The following is a 26,328-nucleotide window of genomic DNA, read 5'->3' on the forward strand; positions in this document are numbered from 1 at the left end:
TCCATGCTCTCCCTAGGTGGATTCAGTATTTAGTACCCAGCAGACTTGGTCAGACAGTGCTGCAGCAGTGAGTCAATAGCTAAAAAGGGAGCTAAAGAAATACTTGCATAACATTTATTTTTTTTTTAAGAAACCTTGGGTCTGGTTTCTTGCAGCGGTTACAGAGTGCAGTGCTGCAGCTCTCACTCATTTCCAGCGAGCTTCCAAGCAGGTGCTGGGAGGACAATTGTCCTTTACAGAGCCTCTTGCTTTGTAGGAGGTCACTTACAGGAATTTGTCCAGCAAGCAGGGTCACATCTGAAGCAGATTCCTTGTTTGTTCAGCCGTTGTTTGGATCCCCTGTTTGTTCCCAAGGTACTTAGCTCGTAACGCTCAGGTCTTGGTCTGGGCACAGTCTCCTCTTAGCTTGAATAAAACCAGAATACATTAGTAAGCCTTCTGATGCCCTTTAGCTTACATCAGTTTTCTGGGAAACACGGTCAGAAAGCTTGGAATGACTACAGCTATAACATCCTTACACAACACCCTCGCTGCTTAGAACCACAAGCGCTTCATACACTACATTCCAGGTCAACACAAAACAGGGGTCTTCCCAAAGCATTTATTTGCTTAGCCTTTAAAAACATTCGCATTTTCCAGCTTACACCACACCAGGGAGCCCACTGCTAAATGACTAAGCGGTACCACGAGCCAGCGAGCTGGCATCGCCCCGCTGCCGTCCCTTGCACCGCTGGGTGCCGGCCCTCGCGCCCACCCCGTGCCAGCCGCGACCCCGGCTCGCTTTGGGGCTTTTCCAGTTGCTGTGGCCATAGCGGAGCTCCAGCTGTGCTGTGACTTAGCTGTGAGCCAGGGGAGCGGAGCCGGGAGACTTGGTCATTTTTCTATGGAAGCGCAGGGAACGATGACTTCCCAGCTATCTCTACAGGCACATGAGGTCAGCGGGACGTGCGCTGGGTGGCCGGCGTGCTGCTGCTCTCAGGCTCGCGGGCTGCGGGGTGTTCTCAACTCCAAAGCGTAGGTTAAGGTTCGGCGAGGTCAGCCCAGCCTCAGCGACACGCTTTGATGTGATGCGAGCAGGGAATCGAGCAGATTCCCCGATGCTGGTTTCTATTTCTGTCCCTACTTCCTTCCGCAACGCGGGAGGTTTGTAGGTGTTATTGGACTTTGCTTGGCCTTCCCAGAAGCAAACCGAGGAGCGTTTAGTTGGGGAACTCAGCAGATAAGAACAGCCCGTGTGCATCCCCCACTTCGCAACTCTGAGCCTCAAGGAACAGAGCCGACCTGACGAGACCAAAAACAAATTCTTCCTCCCCTCGGTTTCACGTCGGGCCCTGAGAGCGACACCAACGCACCAGCCTCCGAGCCCGTGACTCAGCACCTCTTCTCCGAGATCCCCTGCCCTCTGATACAGCGGCAGCACTCATCCACTTATTAAGTCTTTCCCAGGCCGGGGCATGGAATATCTTGTCATCCTGCCTCTTCTCATGGCACAGAGATGAGCTGTCAAAATTTCCACTGCTCTGACAAGGTGGGTGTGGACTTGGGAGCGCTTCATCCTGCTGCGGACGAGGCTGTGGGCGCCCGGTGCTTTCAGCCCAGTTGTTGTCCTCCCCCTGCCACAGGTGCCCAGCTGCCTTTGCTCCCTCTGCAGGAGGTGAAATCCAGTGCAAAGGCTTGCTGACAAACGCGTGATGTCTGTTGGACGTGGGTGTTGCACGCAACCTCAAATACGAGACCTAAAACCGAGCCTTGTTCAGTGTCGGAGGAGCACGGTCCTTCACCAGGGCAGGATAACCCCTGGCTGTTCCCCGGGCACAAAAGCACATCTCAATGAGCAATGGGCTTCGGTCGTGAAATAGGGGCACCTCATAAATCCCAGAGGGAAATACAGGGGCTGCTGGTGTGCTCCTCTGAATGCTACTGCTTAAACGGGGAGGCAGCAAGGAGGTGCTCCTTGTAACTCTTGTTCCTGGCGACAAATTCCTTATTCCCCTTTATAGCACCCATTTTTTTGGGGAGCGTGTGACACAAAAAATATTGCGTAAGGAAAGCTGCAGAAGCAGCAGTGCCGGGATAGCTGACTTCTGAGGACTTGGAGGAGTTCTTGGCCGGGAACTGAACCGGAGCACAGGGAACGCTGCAGGTTTCTGCTTCAGGAAAATGCTGAAGGACCCACTGAAACTTACGGTGACTGCAGTTTGTCCTTGGAGCAGTCCTTACAGTATATACTGAAACAGGCTTCTTAAGGCTACGCCGGAACAAAGTGGAATTAGTGCCTCCAAACAAAAGGCAGGCCACAAAAAATGGTCAAAGGGCTGGAGCCCTCTGCAGCAAGGCTCCGGGCTGACCTGACAGCGGCCTGCCAGGGCCTGAAGGGGCTGCAGGAGGGCTGGGAGAAGGCTTTTTGTCGGGGAGTGTAATGATACGACAAGGGGTAGCAGTTTTAAACCAAGAGGGCAGCTTTGGATGAGGTGCAAGGAAGAGATTCTTCCCTCTGAGGATGGCAAGGCCCCGGCCCAGGCTGCCCCGAGGAGCTGTGCCCACGGCAGGGGCAGGAGCTGGGTGGGCTCTAAGGGCCCTGCCAGCCCAAACCGATCTGTGGCTCTGTAAAACATGTAGCCTGCCATCCCCCCGGGTGAAGGAGGCATGCTTGGCGCGCCGGAGCTTCCGCTCACAGCGCTGGGACGTCCCCTGGCAGAGCAGCAGCGCTGCAGCACCCGTGTAGCTGCTTGCTTTGCCCGAAAATCAGACACCAGACGAGCCTGTAAGGAACTGCAGGAACCGCAGGAAGCAGCAGGAGGGGGCTGGAGGGAGATGTGCAAGCCCTACGCTCCTGAATGGCTTTGGAAAGCCAGTGCCATCTATGGCCATGCACCAAGCGGTGGCATTACTCACGAGCTAGGCGTGTTGGTAAGGTCACAATGTGCTTCCAGCAAGGATTTTGTTTTAAGGAAAGGATTTTTCCGACCTGTGACTTCTGAAGCAGATACGTCTGCTGCCTCATCTTCACGCTTACTTGTTGGTAGCATGTGCAGACTCGGTCGTGGGAAAGGGGAGACTGCTGCAAAGGCGCCGGTTCCTACTGCGCTCCTGACATCCTTGAAAAAAGATGTGGGAAACGCGGGGTTTGTTCACAATCAGCAGCCTTCAGCTTTGAGGAAAGACAGCATAACTGACTAGGAATGAGGAGATTCCTTCTAAGCGCAGAAAGTGTTTTGTGTTTTTTTTTTTGTTTAAAAATAAATGTCAGGCAAAATAAATGTCAGGCAGAATTCCACAATTGAGTAAGTCACTGCAAATCCTCCTCATTTTTGTCTGATAAGAACCTAGCTTACGGAAGAAATGCGGGTCACTTTTTCCCCAGTGACGTTGCAAACTGCGCTGTCTGTCCAAGTTCAGTGCGCCAGTCCTCAGTCATTTTCCTACATGAGGTTCCAGTTACTTTAGTATCGAGTTGCTTGCATCAGAAAATATAATTTGCATTCGCTTCTGAGGTAAGGAGTGTCATGGGTGAAGGCTCTCGTAATTAGATTTAAGCTGTGCAGACGAAATGGTATGAAAGCAGGCATTACTGACAGCTGGGGCTACGTTCTTGTGAACTTGTTTTGGATACAAAAAAAAAAAAAAAAAAGCCTAAGAATGTCTACAGAAACTAATGGAAAGCCCCCAGTAGCTGTCACGGAAGCTGGTTTTGCCAGAGGAGCAGTGAAACAACTCTGACGTATTTGAGAAGCACAAGAAGCAAAACTGAGGGGCGATGCTGCAGGAAATGCCTGCGGTCCCGCAAACAAAGCAACATGGATGTTATATACCAGGAATGCCTCGCTTGGGATTTCCAACTTCAAGTAAGTTAATTACGAGTTTCCAGTGTGAAAAAGCACCTGCTGTATTTTCTCTGGCATTCTTTGTCCTTTATTCTTATCTTTAGCTCTCCACTGCCTCTTACCTCCCTGGAAACAGGCTTGAGCCAGATTTTAATAGCAAACAGTGCCAGGAAGGATTTAGGGAGGGCATCCAGTCTACACCCTGCCTCCGTGGCAGGGTCAGTTCAGCCAATTTTTTTTGATTGTCACTTCTCCAGGTTGTTTTGGGGAAACCCGCAGACAAATACTCGGGGGTCACTTCTTTCAGTCTCTCAAAATGGGCCCAAGACTGAAGGCAAACCGTGCTTTTTTTGAGAAAAGCTGGACAGGACAGCTGCAGGCAGAGGCAGAACCCGTTCCCCTCTACGCCTGGGCACTGCTGCCTGTGGCTGCCCATCAGACGCCATCTGTATTAATCGGATTTTTTATTTAACTGATTATTTGAAGGGACAATGATGAAGACCAGTGACAGTACCACTCTTTTCTTTTTCTTAGCAGATCCCTTTAGAAGTTCCCTCCTTGAATAATGCTTCCCAGCAGCGAAGTCCCATGATCCTGATTCAGCAAGTGAAATGCCTAAACAAAGTCAGAACCTTTTAGGAACTTTGATCCAGGATTTTCGCCAAGGACTGTTTTAACTGTAAACCCACAATGGGGGGTTATAAACAACTACACAAACCTCATAGTTATTTACAAGCACATTCCTCTGGAACTAACTAGGACTCAGGACTAACCCAGCAGTCTCATGTCCATCTAAAACATCATTGCCAAGGAAAAGCAAACTTCCAGACTCATAAAAAAAATCCTTTTGTTTGAGATCACTGTCTGTAATGCGTAAAGGCTGATCCTTACCTTAGCTGAACTGGTGGACGTGCTAGACATGTACAAGTGATGTTATAGAACATGTCAGCAGTACAGAAGCAGATCATTAGGAAGAAAAGACAATAGCTAGATTAGAAATAAAACAGCTCTGAAGCACTCGGAAGGATATTAAGTCCACTCCAGTATTATAGGCTGATTTCAGCTTAGCAAAGAGTAGCAAATATAGCCAGGCACGTACCCCCCATAAATGTCTTTGTGTTGCTTCTGCAATGTGCTCTGTAATAGCTGGTACTGGCCAGAGCCTTAAAGAAAATGATGGATTTAGCTTGAAGCTATGTCTGCTTCGTCCTGGTATGTCTGCCGGTTCTGCAGGACGGGATGACAGGGCAAGCGGGGTGAGACCGGACATCTGCACAACCCAGAAGTAAACCACACATCAGGCCACTGAAACAAGGCTAACACGCTGCTGCTGCCTTGCACTGGGATGGGATTAGACAGGACCAGCAAGAAGGAGCTCTAACTCACGTTATTCCTCACCTTTCATCAGTTCCAAATGGAGATGGAATTGTCACCACACGGGTAGCGCTATGATTCACAGAGTTCTCAAAAACATTAAGTGTTGTGGGTTTTTTTGTTGCTCTTTGTTTTAAAGGAACATTTTTGCGTCCTGCTGCTAACAGCTAGTAAATATTTGCTTAGTAGGGAAATTCCAGAGGGGTGAGAGAAAATTAACCTTCCTGCAGTGTTCAAATAAGGCAAGTGGAGTAACTACCACTGTAATTAGCCACTTAGCTTTATCTCAGTGTATGTATTTCCTTTAACAAAGCATGTTAGAGGAAAAAGTGACTGCTGAGATGAATCTGTTTCACCTTCAGAGTATAAAACAACTCTTCAGAGAAATAAATTGCTGGTAATTGGCATGGTCAAATCAGGCCCATCTCAAAAGTATCCAAAATCTGACAAACTGTTTACAAAAACCGATCTGCTTAGAAATATCTTGGCATTGCTTGGAGGTTTTGGAGGGGACTTGTAATGCAAAAGTATTTTAAATAAAAGTCTGTGCTTCATTAAGGACTTAAATAAGGCGTTATTCTAAAATACGATGAATTACTGTTTAAATTACTGATCGGAATACAAAATTGGTATCAGCACACCATCCTTGACTACCTCAAGGGGATTTTTTTTTAGCAGTGCTTATACATTGAGTACCACTCCTTTTCAGAACGCTTTCTTCAAATTAATCTGTTCCTATTCCATAGGTCTGTACTGATGCATCACTAGCAGTACAGACCTGCTTATACAGCCTAAAGCAGCAATAAAGTCAGCTGAAGGAGGAAGTCATCAGGGTCCTTATGCAGCCATTTATGACCATACAGAGCAGATGGGACCAAAAAACCCCAGCTGACTTTGCAGCGTTCTATTTCTTTTGCTCTTCACGTAAAGGAACTGCATACGGTATGCGATCAGGGAGATACAAGTCCAGGTCATGCTTGCACAACAAGATATTTATCTTGCACCTGTCAGCTGATCAAGCTGAATTCTTCCAATGCAGTCATGCTGCAGCACAGAGGACACACCAAAGCAATTCAACAATAGGTTTGACCATGCTTGCCTGCTGAGCTCACCAGGCGCTCAGGAAATTGTCTGACAGTATCAGGTAGGTGTACTTTATCTGTAATGCTGGAAAAACCTGACGGCTAAGCTCTTTCCTAAAACAGACCTCGGAGCCAAGCAGCTGTGTGTGCGCCCTATGAAATAATCGCTGTTACCGCACTAGAAGTTAACTGTGAATGACACAGAGGCTTCCACTACCACTTTTGGAGAAATCCTTCCTGACTTTTGTGGGCATCAGTCCATGCTCCTACTTATGCATCAGAGCTCATTCACCTTTCGGGATGAAAGACACTCCCACATGGTAACTTTGTAATTTTAAGTCAGAATGTTTGCTTTACTTGAAGAGGTCCCACTGATAGGTGCCACAAAGCAGTCTTTGTGTCTAGACACTTGTGAGAACAGCCGTGTCCTTGAGCTCAGAACTGTTTTTCCTCCCTCGTCCCCTAGGGAAAGGAAGAGATATGAGAAGAGTATGGGGATAGCTTGGGAAATGCCTGATGTCCCATTAAACAGACATTGCTTGTTACTTGACTGAAGCATTTTGTCTCTTAGCAAGGCACTTTTCTCCACCTGCCACTGTTTCACATCTTCAGTTTAATTGTTAGCATCAACCCTGCCAACTGAAACAATAGCCAGGTACCTTGAAAATCCTCGGGCTTTCAGAGACAGCCGAGTGAGAGATTTCCCTTACAGTTAATAGCCACTGAGTAATATTCTCTTGTACACCTGAAGCTTTCAGCCTTGTAACACATGCAGTGCCTAGAAAAAGTGCCACTTCTTCCAGTAGGTGAGTCATCTTCAAGTCATCCTCTATGTTCACAGAGTGCGTAAGAAACCTGAGATGGGTTACTGGATCTACAGAAGCCTAATGAAATCTTTTCATTTTCATTTAGTTTCTAGTTGGATCTGCTGTGGTTTAACTCTTCTGGAATGCGGTAGTGACACTTACACCACACAAATTCAAACTCACGTATTGTGTTGTACCTGCTGTTCTAACAAGAGCAAGTAACTGCAAGTAATTTGAACCAGATACTGGAATCACTTCAATTCTGTACCAATTTTCTTTTCACTAAAATCTCATCTGATAGTTTGCCTAGCCTTCTACTATCTTAATGTTATGAAGAAGTAAGATTCTGTTTTTCAGTATGAAGTTACTCCCCCTGGATTCATGTGCTTAATGACGTACTGTAGCTCCCTTCACATTATGACCTAAATGTGAGGGAATTAATGCTCTCTTGCGGAAAAAAACAGCACTAAGTTTCATGTGGTAAATTTAGCACAAAGTTCTTTGACAGATGCCCAATACCATATCTCTAAACAAATACCACTATCTAACTTGCTCAGAGCTTGAATAACGTACCCTTAGTCATATGCGCAAATGGCACTTGAATGGCCACCAGTGCCAGGAAACACACGAAGAGCAATGCCCGCTGCCAAACCACCACAAAAGGCATCCAAATATTTCCAAAGAGGTACTTGGAAAAACGTTAGTGATTTGTCTGCAGAATTACCAGCTAAATAGGCTATATGAAAAGTGAGCACCAGCTGACTTTGAGAGCTGCCTTCCTGTTCTTTCTTCCTTTAAAAAAAACAAAAAAAACACCTAGAGGGCTAAGTACTACTGTTTCCGAACTTAAAAGACTCATCAGCTGTTTCAGAAAGACAAGTTTAAAGGAGCAGGAAACTTTATTGCATACTGATTTCTCCCTGCCTAGAGGTTCAGCTTTCGGCCTAGAAATTACACAAAGAGGGCCTCAATTCGTTCCAGTTACAGAAGATGATCAATTATTCTTACAATTAAAGAGAACGCACAGCAGAGAGACTGGCAGTCAAAGCAAGGCAGTGCTTCTGGAGTTCCCGTACTGTTAAGAACACCCTTTTTAAACAGTGTACCACTGTGCTGTTGCTGGCTTCCATTTACCACAGGTAAAAGTCAGGAATCAACGTGCCAACTGAAAATTGAGTTATAATCAACACTGTCTCTCCCCATTATACAAACAACAGCATAACAGGGACAGTAACACCACCTTTAGTAACCATGGGGCTGGAGCAGCAAGGTGTCTTCTCAGGCAGGAGGGACAGGCATTCCCTAGGCTCCCTCCCCTTTCATATTCACCTGCCCAGTTCCTTCAAAGGAGGAGAGTTCCGTGTCACTGGCCTCTAGCCCATTAGACTAATAAACCATGAATCACGAAGTAATACAGTAGTAAATTAAGTCCTTTGCATCTGCAATAAAGTGTGGATTGCCACACAGTCTATGATCTTAGGCCAATGACTTAATATTTGATGTAGGAGATTCGCCCTCCACCCCAGTTGGAATTCTTTGCTCAAGTTTTTTAGACACAGAAAGAGAATGTTTGTCTCCAAACTTAGGAAAGAATCAGGTGTAATAGAAATCTGGTGGACCACCTTCTTTGAAGAGAACACTAAACTGTGTGGAAAGAGACTGTCCATTTCTTGGCTGACGTGGAATTTCTTACGTTATATCCTTCTTTCTTGGAGGTCGGTGAATGTTCCTCACCACACACTTCACCATCCATTCAATTCCTTCGTTCACTCCTTTGCTAAGGAAATAAGATACACAGGCAAGATTAAAACACAAAAACATGGCTCACGTAGTCCCTAACTGACCACTTAAAAGAACAAGCGAAGGGTTCTGCCCTGCACTTATGCACTGTCATTACTACAATAGTTTCTCATACACCCAAACAAGGGGGAACTAATTTTTTCATTTGGTATTTAAACTTCATCTTTTATTTTTCAGATGTTTCTACAAGTCTACATCCAGTTTAGTTAGTCATCAACTCTGTGAAAATGTTGAGATGAACAAGCATCAAACCACTTGACAGTCAGCTGGTTTGAGGTTATTTTGCTGCAAGTCCCAGGCTACTTTTATCACATATTCCGATCCTGGCTCCAAACTTCTATAATCAGCTGCGCAGGGCTGCCAAGCAACTCACTGGCCTGTACAGCTTCCCAGCCAGGACTTCTGCAAGTTTTTTTATTACTGCAAACTCAAAATGAAATTTTGAAAGGAAATTCCACACCAATCAAAACTAGAAGTGTTTGTACAAAAACCATGAGAATAGTAAAGGTTACATTTCATAAGATTATTATCTATTACTTCTCTTCTAGCCAGTGCCTAACCATTGCTCTTGTTGTGGTCATCATCTGCTTAATGACATTTGATTCTCAGCAATGCAGACAACAAGAGATTTTTCTCACAGTTTAAAAGGCTTTACTTACCCCTTTGCAGTAGCTTGTATTATATTACAGCTTTGCTTTTACATTAAAAAAAAAGAAACCTCAAAGCTCTGGATTCAGTACAGGCAGCAATTCAGAGAGGAGTATTTCTAGCCATCTGCAACAGTACTTTAGACGTAATGCAAAGAAGCATTTTTCACTCAAAGAACTAAAAACACCACCAAGGTAGTGCAAGACACAATGTGCAATAGCGATGCTAAGGTGTTGAGAATTTAGTGGCTTGGTCAAGGTCATGGTAGGCAGCTGTGTAGGCATGAAGAATCCCAATCTCCCAAATTTTGGTCTTTTCTAGTCACTGCATCTTAAACTGCAAACCAACCACTGCAAGGATTATTTTGTAGGGAGAGGGGACGACAAAGGAGAAGAACCAACAGCTCCAAATGCCTCCAAGTCCCATTGCTCTGAGCCAATGAGTAGACCAGGCTAGTACATTTCATCGTGTTTAACAGAAGGAATCTATACGTGAAGTTGCTGACCTGATGCAAATCCAATGTTCACAACCAAATGTCTGTTGCTGCTCGAAAGGAAGCGCAGCTCCCTTTCAGTGGATATTATCCTGTAATACCGTTCTGCTTGTATGACACCCTGCAGCTGTTCAGTCAACCAGAACACCATCCATTCTCATACTCACCCAGTAAGAGCAGAACAGGCTTGTGTCAGGCAGTCTCTCTTCCCAATTTTGTTAATGCAGTCGCTAAATGCTGTCTTGATGTCAGGTATTGACAGACAAGTCTGCAAAGGGAATCAAAGAAGAGCGACGTTACAAGAGACAGTGACCTTCCAAAATGAATCCTACTACGTCCACAGTTCGGCTTCAGTCAAGATGGCACAATGTATTAAACCCCCTTAGGCACTAACATAGAAAATCCTTTTCTGATCTCAGGGCTTGCTTGCTCTCAGAAGCCTTGGACAAGCCACTTAAGCATTTTAGCTAGCCATGAGCCCAGCTTTCTTCCTCTCTTCGCAAAGAGATTTTGGCATTCCTGTGAGGCTCAAACACGTTTTACTCAAATGCCACATCAGATCCTTGTGAGTCTTAAGGATTAGACCACGTGGAAGCATGCTTTGGAAGTACAGATTACATACAAACAGAAATTCAGTCTGCTCTAAGCCTGGGCCTTAACTCAGCAGAATGATGGAAATTAATGATAGCAATTATTCATTTTGCCATTTTGCAAAATACTGGTTCTGGAGAAATTAGATACAGGAAACTACTGCGAGGCTGACCCGTGTGATAAACAAGCACGTTTCAGAGCTTTTAACTAAGAGTGGTTCTTAAGAAATGGCTTGAGAGGAGTTTAATGACACCCAATTCACCCAGTGCCCTTCAATCCAGACTTGTGACTTTCCTTCGTGAAGAATCCATTAGTTGTGCAATTTTTGATGACTGTACTTTCTTATGACCTAAGTTACATTTCAAACTGGCAGTTTCAATTAATAAGCTCGACACCGTATCCAGAAACACTATGTATTTCTTACACCAGAGCCATAACAACTTATTTCAAGACTTCTGCCAAATGAAAAGTGTGACATTCAAAACATGACCTGTCATCCACAGGATAAATAGTTATAAATAAATGTAAAGATTGATATATATCAAATACTGACTTCTCAGGAGTCAGACTGGACTTGGGAGCTGGAATTCATACCGGTATGTCTGGAAGATGGGCAAGAGATTACTAACAAATGATCATTCTCTGCAAGTTTCTAAAAGATGCTATTTACTTTTGACACGATATTCACTGCCAAATAAGAAACTTCTTCTTGATGAAAGCCAGAGTTGCAGACAAATCAATTACCCAATAACTGGGGAGGAGTTGTTTGTTGTTTTTTTTTTTCAGTAAATGACACTTGGCAGCAGGAAGGTTAAACCCCAAGGGAGCTGAAACTGAACAAACATTTCCTGAAATATACTTTAATGTATCAGTTTAGTGCCATAGCATAGTAATTTTTCCTTGTCTGGATGACAATACATTTCAGAACTTTTAGAAAGGAAATCTGAGAAAAAGCATAGGAAAGGTTGAAAAGAATGGTGCAGAACATTGCAACACTGTTCTTTACTTCTGTTTGCAAAACATTCGGGCAATGAACTTCCCAAAAATCACCAGGAAACCTGTACATGTCCAGCAGCACAGCGAACCTGTCTCCTTCGCCTTGTCACCTTTAAGACGTCCACGTGTAGCTTACAGCTGCTGTACCCATTTTCTTTCCACCTTAATCCATTCCAGTCACTTCCCTTTCTCGCTCCCTGGTGCAATGGTGGCCTGCTCTAACCTCCACGAAGCTGTCCAGCCATTGATCTCTACAGAAATTTCCTTCAGGAAGGGTTTTGCTGGAGACTTGACACCACTTACTTTTGTTGTAGTAGGATGTCACTGCATCATGACACTACACGTGTTCTAAGGCACATCTTCTTTCCTGTGGGATGAAGTACGGCAGCACAGCAGAGAGGACAAGGCCACCGAGCTACTGATTCAGAGAAGCCTTGTGTTACTGTTCAAGGGGAAGCCATGGGCTGGAATCTTGTCTTACAGCAGAGGAGGAGACAGCTTGCCCATCATTTCAACGAGGAGCATTTGAGCTTCTCGTGCTTAGGAGAAAATGTCATCTGTGGCTTCTAAGTTCCCCTCTTCTCCTCCTCCCTATCTCCATTACAATGTATTTGTTTACAGATGTGTTTCATTTCCCAACTGAAACCACATGAATCAAGAGCAAACTAGGCAAACTGGATTTGTGATAACGTAAACAGCATAAGATTACAATAATAAAATCCACAGATGACCTTTCTGGAGCAATGTTATCTACCACACCAGGGAAAACTCACAACTCGAAGAGTCACACTTCCATCTCAACTTCCCCTAAAGAATGTGGAAAGATGTGATGACTTAGAGTTCAAAGGCTCTTCAAGGCATAGTCTATCTAGCCTGACCTATTGTCTGTGCTATGTGTTTTTTTTTTACAAGCTTATTTGAAATTAAGACTAATTTATCAGGGAAGCTGTAGTATTTCATCAGTTGGAATTTAGAATGGCCATCGTGCAGAAGGCTTATTTTCTAACATCTGTATCACGAAGATAACACTGTGAGACTTCAGAGAGATGCTGCCAGTCACCATGACTCCTTCAGTTTTCCAAAGACACAAGTCTTTCCATCACTGTGGGGATTTCAGATTACATTTCCAAAATTTATCTTACAAGTAGGAAGGCAATGCTTCCTGCCAAAGACATCATGCAACACTTAATTCTTTCCGTAGACTATTTTTTAGCCCACTTTTCCTACTATTTTTAACAGTATTCCAAAATTGGCCATTCTGTCCCCAAGTTTTAACTGTTCATTTCACAGCTCAGAAATACAGAGCTTGTGAAAACCTTTAAGCAGCTGTATTCACATCAAAACGGCAACAAAAAAAATCTTATTTTGCAGCTTTCTCTGCAGTAAATAGTAGGTAGAGCAAAACTGCCTAATATTTTCAAAAGTGGCGTTCTGACTTGAGAGCCCACATGAAATATTAGCCATCTGAGTCCCCAACAAAGCTCTAGCTCTCTTAGAATACAACAAACAAAACCCTCCCACAACACACATCTGACTCAGTATTTTAATGAATTACAAAATGATCTAGTATTGCAGCCTCTGCTAAACACAGAGCACATTTCTCGTACAAGAAGATTAATCTATGTTATTATCAGGATATGAGTTTTTTCTAACACTGATACTGCCAAACACCACTCAGGCAGCGCTGCGCGGATGCAATCTACTCTAATAGTGACTATTAACAGAGGAATTTTTCTCTACAAGGAATTTAGCTTCTGAGCCAAAAAAAATCTTACGCTTTATGTGATTTCAGGCACTGAGTCCGAATTTTTTTAGCTTGTTGTCAGGAATGTAAATCTCTGTTAGAATTCTGATACATTTCACCACAAGTATTCTTCTGGCCTTTAAAGATGCAATCAACGTAAATTATCTTGCATCGACAAATACCAGTGAGGTTAAGACATCATTTATCTTCCCTCGCTATGATCCCTGTTAAAACAGAGGAATCGTGGGGAGAATCCTCTACCACAATTACACATCTGGAGATCCAGAGCAGAAAAATCTCTGCCAATGATAATCCTGCAATGGGCGATTTCCTTCCAGGGGTCTTCACTTCTGCTAGGTCAGTGGAAGAGAAACAGACCTTCCAGTTTTCTAAACGTTGCTTAAGAGAGCCCAAATAATTATTCGGGAATAATACACTATAGCCCATTTAATATTTGTTACGAGCATCGGTGTCCCTTTGCTCTGCGTTCACGTGATCATTCTCAGGAGTACACCCCTAAATATGGGATTTAGGTATTTCTTGGAAACAGATCTACCTCCAGTCAGTATAGCTTTGCTGATCTCATCATAGGTCTGTGACCGAATAAAGGCAGTGAATCCGTGCGCTGGTCTCGGAGCCTCTAGAGGGGGCAAGGAGTCATTCACGGTTTTTATCTTGAGAGCCTGTTCCAAATACCGCTTTCTAGTCATGTAAAGAAGTCCATTTGTTCATTTAGCCCAGCTAGGGTGCCAGAAGAGCTGACCCTTGTACAATGCCCATAACAAGAAATGTATACACAGCCGTAAGGAAAACTGAACAGCTTTCCAAGTCACTGCATGTAATTTAATTCTCAAAAGCTAAAGGTAAGAGTGCTGCTCACTGCTATAAAGCTGTAGTGTTGCGTGGAAACATGAGTTAATATTCTAGGTTCCACACAGAAAAGATCGTTAATTTCCCCAGATACCAGAGTTCACAGCAACGTCAGGAGCATAAATCAGGAGGCCTGGCTCTTAATCTCATGCTGTCTCTTAAGTGGAATTACATTTATTTTATTTCTACGGCTAGATAACCTTATGATCATCCAAAAGATCTATTGTGTTGTACAACTGAAATATAATGAAATCCTCCTTTATAGCCAAAGTGATTTCTGTGGAAGTCTCAAGTACTTCCTACAAGTACACTCCCTGAGATAGGTGTAAAGTCCAGGGGAAGAAGCTGGGAAGCACTGGCATACTTTGAAACAGAAACTGATCCCAGCCCTAAAGGCTGGCGCTCCAAATTCTACAGAAAGTTTCTAGCTCCACCTAGAGACTGATCTCTCAAACTGCAGCACTGGAATTTCAGGTACAATGCATGGAAGGAAAAGGAAGTAAAATATGGGAGATCCCACGACCACTTTAGGCTCTCTCTTCTCTTTCTCTTTCCCAATTCTCTTTCCCAGTGCTGGGAAAGACAGGGACTGCCCTGGGTGCATCACCTAACTGGTCACACCACAGCACCCACAAATTCGTCAAGTACAGTTTTACAGTTCTGGATATGCTAGAAAAAAAAATATATATATATTCAAGAAAAAAGCATTCATTGCCATTTACTGCTGTCTGTGACGGAACGCTCTACAACAAAGAGAAGGTTTCACTGAGCAGATGTTATCTGATCAAGGACGATATTTCTTCACATACATTTGCTATGCTGTTACTAGGTAATAGCAGAGCAGCATAAACAAAGTTCACTAAATATTGTTTTGCTGAATAAACAGGAAAAATCGTATCAAGATGCCAAGTCACAGCACATGAAAGCCCTCCCGTGGCTATATCATCTGCTCATAAAAGGCTGAAAGCAGCTGAGATGGATGTCTCTGTAGCAAGCTTACCTGTGCCACTTGGAAAGCGTTGGAAGAGAAAGGAACAACTGAAAACTAAACTCAAAGCAATTATTTCCAGCAGCAGGAAAGTTCTATAGGTATCAGTCCAGGAATGTCATGTACACTTAACACAAACACAGAGCCCAACTTCTCAAGGCCCATTTACTCATTTAAGAAGTATGTCTGCAATAATCTTACCTCTACATCCTGCTTGTTAGCCAACACCAGAATGGGAACTCCTTCCAGAGCTTCACTAGTAATCATCTTCTCTGTAAAGCACAGAAACCAAACCAGAGACATTCAGCCAGTTTTGGAAGACAAAGTTGCAAAAATGTAAGACATCTCTTGCGTGAAGAAGCAAGTGGCTCCTCCTTGTCTTATAGTTTCATTCATAATGTTCAAAGCATGTTAATGAGAATTAAACAGGTGATAAATACAAAATAAGGAAAAATTCCAAAATAATTAACATGAGCACAAAAAGTGATTCAAGGTCACTACAGGTGATGAAACTAAGTCTTGTGTTACAGACAAGACAGATTTCCAACATTTTTGCCTCAGAAACAAAATCATTTATTATGCAAAGGTACAGAAGTCCTACCAACGTGTCATCAACAGGCCACACAGCTTACTTCAAGGACAAGGAGCAGACAAAATAGCGATGAGAACTGTGCCACAACGCATGATGAAATCGCAGTACAGCTGAAATACGGCGTACTCACCGAAAGCTCTTTTAGATTCTGAGAGCCTCTCCTCATCAGTGGAGTCAATGACATAGATCACTCCATGAGATTCGGCGTAATACTGAAAGGATAACAGGTATTAGTGTATGTAGCAGCTAGGACCGTTTGTTCCTCTTCCAGATTTTTTTTTATCTGGTGAAATTTTGATATGCATGGAAGAGATCAACCAGTCAGAGCCAGCTGTTTTCATCACGTGTGTCTGGAGAGGAAAATGGTGGCACACAAAACGCATCGCCTGTTCTGTTTGAAGCCCTACTGAATGAAACGGGGAAAAAACACACCTGGCCCCCCACCACTGAAAAGCTCCTCTCTGCCACCACAACCCTCATATACAGGTCGGTAATTGCTGTCTGTAAGCGATAATGCAAATACTAAGCAAAATTTGCTAATCTTGCATAGATACACTTGAATCTCCGAAAAAGGTGTTAATGCTGAAGACTCAGGTTACCAGTAAGCCTGTATGATTATTGAACGATCATAGCTCTGCAATTCAGAAAGAGTCAAAAACGTTTATAAAAGAAAAAACACATCCCAACCTTGTCCCAAAGAGACTGTAGCTCCTCCTGGCCTCCCAGATCCCAAAACATTAGCCGAGTTTTGCCAACATCAATAGTACCAACTAGAGGGAAAGAAGAAAAAAAGCAATCCAATGAAATCTGAAGGTGTTCTCTAAAGCACCAACACTCGCACATCCCCCTAAGAGTGCTGGCACGGGACAGTCTTCTTGAGGAACAAATCACATACAGTGCTACTTCCAACAACAGAACAATACCTTAGCAAAAAATGACCATTAATATCAGACGGAACTGTGTCGGTGCAAATTATATCAGAATCAGGCCAAAGAACTCCAGCAAAATTTAACTTAACCTCTGAGCCTAGTACTCAAGTGGGATACGTGTTTTTATTTTATTTTTGTAAAGCTTTGAGTTTTCTTTCTCAGAAGCTAAGCAAGCCAATTTTATTCTCTCACAAAAAGACACGGGAAGCTGGGAGACAAGACCTCCATTTCCAGGAACTATTTTGATCTTGTCAACCTTTAAATACCTCAAACATCTAAGAACCAGCTGTTGTCTAACTGTGAAAAAGCTGAAAAAAAATCCAGACAGATTTACTTACTGTTTAAGCCTACAGTGGTTGTGATTTTGGATAAACTCATCCCTTTGTAGTTCTTGTTAAATCGAGTTTTAGTTTGTTCAAGAAATGTCTGAAAAGGAACGTGAAAAAGTACTTACTCTCAAATATTTTACTAGCTTGGATAATTCTACCCCAACCCTACCTTTTCATTACTGCATAGTCCTATTCCAAGGGATCCTGCCCCACCTAACCTTGGAACAAACCACTGTTCTTGCTCCCTATTTTAGCAAAGAAAGAACGGATCACAAGTGATTACAGGATTATCAAAGCCTGAGCTCCACCCCCCCGAAAGCTTATGCTGAATTTAAATACAAGGGAAAAGTTGATTCTTTGGGGTTAACGTCACTAAAATAACTCACATTCCAGGTGAAGAAAGACCGACCTGCCTGTTGGAAGTTTTATCTTTGGAGGACGGGGATGTTTAGAATTGCATGCGATCTCCATGCAATTGGTAATAAACACTTACTGTTTTACCAGCATTGTCCAAGCCAAGGATCAAGATGCAGTACTCATCCCTCTGGAACATGTATTTATAGAGCCCAGACAGCAAAGTATACATCCTGCTCCTGCAACAAATGCCAGGAAATCGTTAACAAACATGATCATTAAGGTCATTTCCAGAAACCTTTCATTTCACAACCTAATTTCTCCCCAACACAAAATAAATAAATTATGCTATTTTTTTACCAGTAAATCTTATATTTATGGCAACCTCTGGAAAATCACAGACCCAGGAGAGATCGTATTTGCAAACGCATGCAAGTGAGGGATGATTTTCCAGGCAGCTCAACCTCTGTTTCACCACACAGCATCCTCTGTGAACTCCCTTCTCAGTTCAACACTCCCCTGTTTGCTTTGGGGCTTAAAGGAGAGCTAAAGGCAGCCTGAAAGCCGTTTACGGGACATTAAAGACCTGCAGAAAGAAGGAAGGCGATGGCAGGCAGGCAGACAGGAGTGTTTTGGGCAGGAAGGAGCAGGTCAGCGCCCTCACGCCTTGCTCCTCACCCCTACGACAGCAGTGCGGGATCTCAACAGTCAAACCGGGCTCGGCGGCCTGTGAAACCCCACGTATCTCAGATTTAGCAGCCTCCTGTTACCGTACCCCCACCGCTGTTATCTCACAGCGCCATAAGGACCTTTAATTCACACCGCCGAAAGCGCAGCACAAATCAAGGCGACGCCTACGCCGGCAGGCACCGCGTTGCTGTTGGGTTTGCACGGGTCAGAGGCTCGCTGGAAGGCACCAGCGGGAACCCGCCTCGACGCCGGCTCTGGGCCTCTGCAACCGGTTACCGGAGGCGCCCAGAGGCCAAAACAAAAATAAACGCTCCAAAATAAAAATAAAGCTTCAGACCGGAGCGGGGGGGGGGGGGGCCCTGCCCGCCGCCACCGGCCCAGCCCGGCCCCGCCACCCCTCAGGGCTCAGGGCCCAGCCCCCGCCCCCGTGCCCAGCGGCGTCCCCGTGCCCGCGGCCCCTCACCGGGTGCCGAGGCCGCCTCCCGTCACCCGCCGCCACCTCGCTCCCCCTCGGCACCGGCCGCCGCCGCCATCCCTCGCGGGGCACTCTGGGAAACGTAGTTCTAACGGGGCGGCGGGGGCTGTGATGAGAAGGCCGGGCGGACTACAACTCCCGGGATGCTCAGCGCCACGCGCACCCTCAGCACACACCGAGCGCGCAAGCGCAGAGGGAGGGGTTGGCCGGTGAAGTGGCGCAGGGTTCTGGGTGAAAATAAGCCGGAAGTGACGTGTGCGGGAGGGCGGAAGGCGGCGGGGTGTCATGGCGGCGGCTCCGTAGGGCGGCGGGGGCTGTGCGGGGCCGGGCCGGGCCGGGCGGGGAGGCCGGGAGGGGACCGGGGAGCGCCGGACCCGGGCTGCGGCAGCTCCCCGGTGGCTCCGAGGCGTCCGAGAGGGCCGTCAGGCTGCCGCCGGGGGAGGGAGCGGGAGTCAGCCGCTGCCCCCCGGCGTGCCCGGGCGGGAGGCGGCCGAAGGCCCCGTCACGGTGCCGGGGATGGACGAGGAGAGCCTGGAGGCCGCGATCTGCGCCTACAACGCGCAGCTGAGGCAGGTGGAGCTGGCGCTGGGCGCCGGCCTGGACCCGTCGCAGCAGTCGGACCTGGTTCAGCTGCGGGAGGATTTGAAGCAGCTGATAGAGCTGACCGAGTCCAGCCTGGTGGCCGTGAGGAAGAGCAAGCTGCTGGCCACGCTAGACACAAACGCGTCCTCATCTTCCTCGTCACCGGGAGGTCTGCTGGAGCACGGCGCCGACCCAGAAAGCTCTGCCCAGGATGAGGAGTACGCCGCCTTCAAGGAAGCCATCGCTGAGCTTGGAACCGACGACAAGTCCGCAGCGGAAAGCAGCGAGATACCTTCAAAGGGAGATGAGAGCAAGGACAAAAGGCAATCGAAGGGCGGTGAAGAGGAGGAGGAGTCTGACAGGGAGGAGGAGGAGGAGGAGGAGTTGAGTGGGATGAAGGTTAAAGCCCCGTACTACAGCTCCTGGGGGACGCTGGAGTACCATAACGCCATGATTGTGGGGACAGAATACCTGGAAGATGGCAGCGCAGGAGTCAGAGTGCTGTACCTCTACCCAACCCACAAGTCTTTGAAGCCGTGTCCGTTCTTCTTGGATGACAAATGCAGATTTAAAGAGAACTGTCGGTAAAGAAGCAGAAGGAGCGGGAGGGGGCTTGTGGCCTTGCTGTTGCTAAGGGCCTTGTTCTAAGGGAGGAGCCTCCTCTGAATGCTCCGCGTTTGGGTTTTGTAACCCTTGGAATTTTGTCTTGTTGGTCACGTTTTTATAGCGTGGTGCATGCGGTGAGCAGCGGCATCGAACCATTCGGCTGCTTTCCTCAGCGAACGCGGAGATGAAAGGGAAAACCCCATGGGCAGGTTGCGGAGGTTTTACCCAATCATTTGAATAGCGAAATTAATAACGTATTAATTGGTTAAACAGAACCACCGAAGACTGGTTGTCGATGGTGCGTAAGTTGCCCCAGTTGCATGGAGAAGTTGTGGAGGCTCCGTCTTTGGAGGTCCTCAGAGCTGAACTCGATGAGGCCTTGAGTCACCCGGTCAGCCTCTGAAGCTGGCTATGCTTTGAGCGGGGGGCTGGGCCAGAGACCCGCATTTCTGTCTGATCCTGTTCATCTCAAAGGGTCCATGATTTTTATTTTTTTAATGGATTTCTCACTAGCAAAGAACACTTAATTCTCTGGGGTAGGATACCTCCTTTTTTACGTGGTGTAAACGATATGTTTAAGATGAAAAATGAGTAACTTGTGTCACTGAAATAACGCATGACAAACCTGTACCTCCTGGCGCAGATTCACCCCTGCTGACAACTTGTTTGCCTTCCCTTTAAGGGGGGGAGGAGACGTTTTTATTTACAGAATCATCGAGGTTGGAAAAAAAAACCTCTAAGGTCTTGTAGTCCAACCGTCCCCCGCCACCGCTATCACCCCCTAAGTGTGTCCCTAAGCGCCACATCTGCCCCTAAACACCTCCAGGGACAGCGATTCCACCACCGCCTCCTTGGGCAACCTGTTCCAATGAATTTAAAGCCAGCTCAGACGAGGTAGATCTAATTCCTCTTTGCCCTCTCCGGCAGGTTTTCGCACGGGCAGGTGGTGTCCGTGGAGGAGCTTCAGCCCTTTCAGGAGCCCAATCTGAGCGCTCTGGAGGTGGGCTCGGCCTGCCTGGCGAAGCACAGCGACGGAATATGGTACACTGCAAAAATAACTGGTGAGTCGTGTGTGAATGCGTTCTGCCAGGATTCTGTGTGGAAAACGAATGCCCATGCTTATGTCAGTAAAACCGGGCTATTTTGGTTGATAGTAGAAAAAAGTTGACTATGTGGTTCCAGCCCGAAACTGGGAATCTTGAGGTGGCTGAGAAGAAGTTCTGAGCTATGTAAAGCTTGGGAAGGGAACAGGGGAGGAAACAGGAGAGTGTTGGACAAAAACATGACGTAAAGAGCAGGAATGTGTGGAAATGTGCAGAAATGATTACGTAGCCGTGTAGTGCACTGAAAGGAAAGAGGTATTGCAGGAACTTGCATGCTTATTAGGTTAGAATTGCAGTAATCTGTTCTTGCTTAAAAAAAAAAAAAAGGCGCAAGGAGCTGGTGTTGCCCATCAGCTGTTGATGCAGGCTCCCCTCTGTCCTGAGATGGGAAGGGTGAGGGTTTACCGTGTCTTTCCTTCCTTTCTTTGGCTGTTGTTGGGACAGAGGGAGTAAGTCAAGCTTCTCTTTAGTGCTGTTTGTCAGCAGCCTATCTTCATCCTGATTAAAAAAAAAATGCTTAAAGTATCAACGCAGACATTGTGAAAATAGCTTCTCATTGCTTTTGTCTCCCTTCTAGGCAGAAATCTGAAGCAAAAGGAAAGACCAGATTCTTTTTTTTTCCTGAACGTGTGTTCCTTGGGCCTTCCTCATCTCCTGTCGTTCCCTGAAGCTAACTTAGCCCTCTGCCACGTGTGTGTTGGAGATGTACCTGAGCGCTTGTTCCTTGCTTTTCCTCCTGCAGATATCGACAGTGGTTATTACACTGTGAAGTTCGATTCCCTGCTGCTAAAGGAGGCTGTTGTGGAAGGGGACAGCATCATTCCCCCCCTGCGAAGTGACGACGGTGCCTCGTCTGCTGAATCCGATGAAGACAGCGTCGATGATTCTGGTTACGCTAAAGGTGAGGGCGGTGAGGGGGGGAGCAGAAGCGCCCTGTGATCTCGGTCTGCCTTCCTGCCTGGGACCTGGAGTTGCTCTCCTGAAGCTTTCATTACAAGTGTCTGACTTCTGATGAAAGGGTGGGAATCTCTTCTCTCTGTTGCTGAAAGATGGAGACCATTAAGTATCTGCTGTGTTACAGTTGCAAACCCAAACCTTTGTTTTCTGCCCATTAAGTGTCTTAACGAGGGTTGGACGTTTCCGTGGGAACTCCCAGCACGTGGAAGTAGAGGGCGCCGTGTTTTAGAGCAGAGTTCAAGCTCTGAGTCTCTTTTTCATGTGGGCGGCTGAGCTAATAAGTGTAACGAGACTTTTAAGTCTCTCTGGGACCTTCGTGTAGCTGCATGACACAGGAGTGCAAGGCTGCAGTCATCAGGGGTGTTTGAACCTTCCAGTGCCTCAACAAGCAACAGCCGTGTCCTGTTTGACTGCTGAAAGCTGACAGAGCCCAGGTGGCTCCTCTGAGCTTCCACAAACAGCTGCGTGCCCGTGCTGGGGTCCCAGTTGTGTCCCAGGGACAAACCCGTGTCCTAGAGCTCTTTAAATGTAGCCTAATAGAGATTATTGGATCCTAATAACGCGTCGCCAGCGTGCTGCCTAGAGGAGTCTCATACCGGAGACGTGAGCTGGAGGCACGAGTAACTATTGCATGCGACAGTGCCAAATTTCCTGGGATGGCATATGTTGGTGTGACCATCCCAGGAGGAAGGAAACAAACAGAAGGATGATTCTGCCTGGAACTGTGAGATGGTGCGTGCGTTAAATCAAGTGAGATCTCTCATTTGGGTAACTCGCGAGGCAGTGTCTGTAAAGGTGGCGGCTCAGTAGGAGCCAGGTAAGGCTGGAGGAGCTGCCGAATGACTCTGTGGTGGGAGAAGTACCTCGTAATGCCCTGCGAGGTGGTTTCATGCTCGTAAAGGTTTTGCATAGCAGCTTTGTTTCTGTTTTTCACTTGTTTGCCTCTTCTGTGCCACAGTGATAGATTCGGGGGTCCCGGAGAATGGGGAATGGGCTCCTGCGTGCAGCTCCTCTTTTGGTGGCTGGGAAGCCCACACTCGCGGCATTGGCTCCAAACTGCTTGCTCAGATGGGATATGAGTTTGGAAAAGGTAAGAGAAGGCGGCGGTCGGGGTGGCGCGAGGGCCCTGCTGCCTCTCTGTCTCGGTCTCGTGATGGAACCTAAAGCTAGTGAAAAAGAACAAGATTTTAGACAAGGCTACAACTATTCTTTGCTGTTGCCTGTTAGATAAGGCTCAAGCTCTGCGATGAATCACCCCGGGTGGAAGTGTTAGCAGGCGAGGAGGGATAAGTAGTTAATCAAAGTACAGGCACATGCGTGCGCCTGTATGGTAATAGCAGAAATTGGAGGCGTTTAGAGCCATGGTCAAGTTCATGATTAAAGCCGTGAGAACTGTTGTGTGAGATGTTCAAAGGCTTTAGGAAGAAGGGAACTGATCTACGAAGCTTCTGATGTCTGTGTTAAAGCATCTCCCGGCCCTAGACACAGACTTCAAAGCCTGCTGAACTCGCTTCTTACTACACAAACGGTATTGAGCCTTGGGGGCTTTAGGAGGCCAGTCTGCTGCTTGCGTTTGTCTCCAGTTCTCCTGGAGGAACCAAACCAGTTTCAAAAAGAACCTGGCTTGAGAAGCTGAGAATGTAAGGCTGAACCTTGTTTCACAGAAACTGGCCTGATGGATGGCCTCGGGCTTTTTATTGTGTATCCCCTGCAGGAGACGGCTCCTGCCGTCACATCCACCGACGTGCCGCGGTTTGTGCTGCTCCCCCTCTGACGGTGGTTACAGCATTTTGTACCCCAAAAGCCTGTTTTGTGCTAAGCTTGTCAGTGTGAGGTTTGTGGTGGGAAGTGGCTTGGAGAAGGGACGTCCTTCCTTGGGTATTAACTTGGTGCCTCGCGGCCTTTTGCTTTTCAGGGCTGGGGAAGAATTCCGAGGGCCGAGTGGAGCCGGTGCAGGCCGTGGTCCTTCCTCGAGGGAAATCCCTCGACCAGTGTGCCGAGGTGCTTCAGAAGAAGAAGCAGGGGAGGCTGGACCCCGGCAACTCGAAGAAATGCCGGGCAAAGGGAAATAACACTGGCCGGGCCTCTGCAGGCAGCCGCAAGCCACCCCGCAACGTGTTTGACTTTTTGAATGAGAAACTGAGAGGGAAGAGCACTGGGGAGAAGGCTGGGGGTGCGGCGCTGCCCGAGAGGAACAGCAAGGAGATCTACCACGCTAGCAAGAGCACCAAGAAGGCCCTGAGTGTCCGCCTCTTCCAGACAATGGAGAAGATTGAGCAAACGCAGAAGGACATCAGAGGAATCCAGCAGGCCCTGGCGCGCAATGTTGGACGGTAGGAAAAAAATTCTCGTTGGGGCTGCAGGGTAAAGTGAGGGCTCTTGGTGTGTCCGAGAAGGGATGGGCTCGAAATGAGGCACAGGGGGGAACAAATGTCTAGAAGAGAGCTGAGGGGAAGCAGAGAGGAGAGCCTTTAACGTGCGTTTCAGCCCAGCTTGGGCACTGACAGACGTGGCTGGGGTCCTTTGCCTGGAATTCAGGCTGTGGGGAAAAGAGGAGCTCTCTGAGGGATGGGACTGAGTCTTTTCCTCCCCGTGCCCAGCTCTTCGGAGCTGCTGCTGAGCACCACAGGAGGACGCGTTCCAGCCCAGGTTGTGCTGAGCGTCGGGGCCTTCCTCTCTTCCTTGGGCTAATCCCACAGGAAAGGGAAAACCCTCCTGGGACGGGGACGAGCCTCTGACTTTACCGTGCAGGGTGACGTTGCGGTAATGCTTTTTGCTTTCAGGCACAGCATTGCAACTGCTCAGCTGGAGGAGAAGCTGGCTAACGCTCACAAACAGCTGGGGCAGCTGCAGGCGCAGGAAGCCAGTCTGCAGCGGGAGCAGAAGAAAGCAGACACTCATAAGAAGATGACTGAGTTCTAGTCTCCGAGGAAGGCGGTTGACTGCAGTGAATCGTTCTGGCCAGCCCCTGTGCTCATGGCCTTAGAGCCTGGGTGAGCCACCCTGCTCTTCTGGGTCTTGGTCTGCCTGCCCAGCCCGAAAATTGGGCTGAAAAGCAGCGGTTTCCAAAACTAGCTGCTTCTGAGCTCTGCTGGGAGGGCGAGAAGCACGCGTCTGTCCAGCCCTGAGCCTTGTATAAGGACCAGCTACAAGGAACACGATTCTCTGCTATCTTGCACACTTCTTTCCTGTTATCACTGCAGCAGCACCTCCATCCAGGGTGCGTAGCTGCTCGGGTGATAACGCTGCCGGCAGCGAGCCAGCCGAGGAGGGGCTTTGAAAGCCCCACATCCTGCCATCAGCTGCAGCTTGTGTTTGCAGCCAACTGATGAAGACAAGTGGAGGCAGGGTCCCAGGCACGTTCTGGCAGGGCAGAAAAGGCGCGTGCTGGGTGCGAAACAGCGATGGCAAACTGCTTCAGCTGCGCTCTGCCTCCTGTTCTTTGCTGTGGGATTTATCTGAGAACTCTGTTTTTTAAGAGCAGTTTCTTGTAAACCTGGTGTAATGCCTAGACAGAGGAGTGGCAGCTCGGAGGTGGTACCGGAGGCCTCGCGTATCGTATTTCTCCGGTTTGACTGTAGGAGCATCCCTGGGACGTGCTGTAGCCTAGCTCATCGACTTGGCTTGGAAAGCTGCGTGGTTCCACAAGCAGAGTGCCAAAGATGGGAGAGTAAGGCAGCAGAGCAACAGGTTCTCAGACCTCTGAGTTAGGAACACCTCTATGGGGAACCTTGCGCTTCTGCCGCTGTTACTTGAGTTTTTCTGTCCCAGGTGGCTCTCTGAACACGGGTCCTTTTATTAAACGCCCCTCAGGACCCACTCCCAGCTCAGACCGGGCCCTGGACGAGCACAAAGATCAGGTCTGCGTGTGCCGAGCGCACGGCTCTGCCTGGGGCTGGGGAGAGCCTCGGGCTGTGCTGGAAGCAGGACGCAAGCCAAGTGCCCTTCCCCGCACCACGGACAGTCCTCGGACACGGAGGATGTCTTCTCCCCAGGGCTGTATTCAGGGTTAGCAGCAGCCAGCCCTCCCCACGGGGGGAGATGGTGGTTTCCTCAGACTCTCTTTCTGGTGGGACTTGTGCATTGTAGTTGTGTTGTGTTTTTTTTAAAAAAAAAAAAAGAAAACTTGTTAGCAATTTCATGCCAGTATCTCAGTATCTTAAGGACACTTTTTTTTTTCTTAATTAAAAAAAAAATCAATTTCCTTTCATTCTGTGAGTCATTTTTCTCACAAAAAGTTCTGCTCCCTTAACGCCACCTCTTTTTAATCTGTTTCTAAGAAAATGATGAAGCTGTCAGCCTGGGCAGGGCTGCGCCGCCTTGTAGGGCCAGACCTGTCTGATTCCCTGCCAAGCTAACCAGAAAATCTAAGGCTGGAGGAGATACGATCAGAGCTGCACAAGTCATGTGTGATTTAGCATTACTGCAGACACACCTCGGAAAACACAGAGCGACAGCAAAAATAAACAAGGTGAATGTCTTCAGGAAGCCTGTC

General features: G+C 47.2%; 2 protein-coding genes across 6 annotated transcripts; one reads left to right on the forward strand and one right to left on the reverse strand.

The window, feature by feature from the left end:
* Nucleotides 1-150: 150 nt before the first annotated feature.
* Nucleotides 151-18,730, reverse strand: ARFRP1 (ADP ribosylation factor related protein 1). 5 transcript variants are annotated; one of them, XM_066978435.1, is made up of 9 exons: nucleotides 18,574-18,730; nucleotides 17,560-17,659; nucleotides 17,076-17,163; nucleotides 16,496-16,578; nucleotides 15,939-16,020; nucleotides 15,418-15,488; nucleotides 10,195-10,295; nucleotides 8,780-8,863; nucleotides 151-405 (listed from the first exon to the last, which is right to left on the reverse strand). In XM_066978435.1, the coding sequence occupies exons 2-9, from the start codon at nucleotides 17,650-17,652 to the stop codon at nucleotides 402-404; spliced, it is 606 nt and encodes a 201-aa protein (XP_066834536.1). In that variant the 5' UTR covers nucleotides 17,653-17,659; nucleotides 18,574-18,730; the 3' UTR covers nucleotides 151-401. The 5 variants fall into 5 exon arrangements, with proteins under 5 accessions (XP_066834536.1, XP_066834534.1, XP_066834535.1 ...); XM_066978433.1 differs by lacking the exon at nucleotides 151-405 and adding an exon at nucleotides 3,065-3,098; XM_066978434.1 differs by lacking the exon at nucleotides 151-405 and adding an exon at nucleotides 4,409-4,439.
* Nucleotides 18,731-18,856: 126 nt separating this feature from the next.
* Nucleotides 18,857-26,317, forward strand: ZGPAT (zinc finger CCCH-type and G-patch domain containing). The gene is made up of 6 exons (XM_066978424.1): nucleotides 18,857-19,751; nucleotides 20,701-20,834; nucleotides 21,619-21,777; nucleotides 22,792-22,923; nucleotides 23,749-24,166; nucleotides 24,617-26,317. The coding sequence occupies exons 1-6, from the start codon at nucleotides 19,102-19,104 to the stop codon at nucleotides 24,753-24,755; spliced, it is 1,632 nt and encodes a 543-aa protein (XP_066834525.1). The 5' UTR covers nucleotides 18,857-19,101; the 3' UTR covers nucleotides 24,756-26,317.
* Nucleotides 26,318-26,328: the final 11 nt, after the last annotated feature.

The sequence above is a fragment of the Anser cygnoides genome, chromosome 16 (assembly GCF_040182565.1).
Source record: "Anser cygnoides isolate HZ-2024a breed goose chromosome 16, Taihu_goose_T2T_genome, whole genome shotgun sequence".
Taxonomy (NCBI): domain Eukaryota; kingdom Metazoa; phylum Chordata; class Aves; order Anseriformes; family Anatidae; genus Anser; species Anser cygnoides.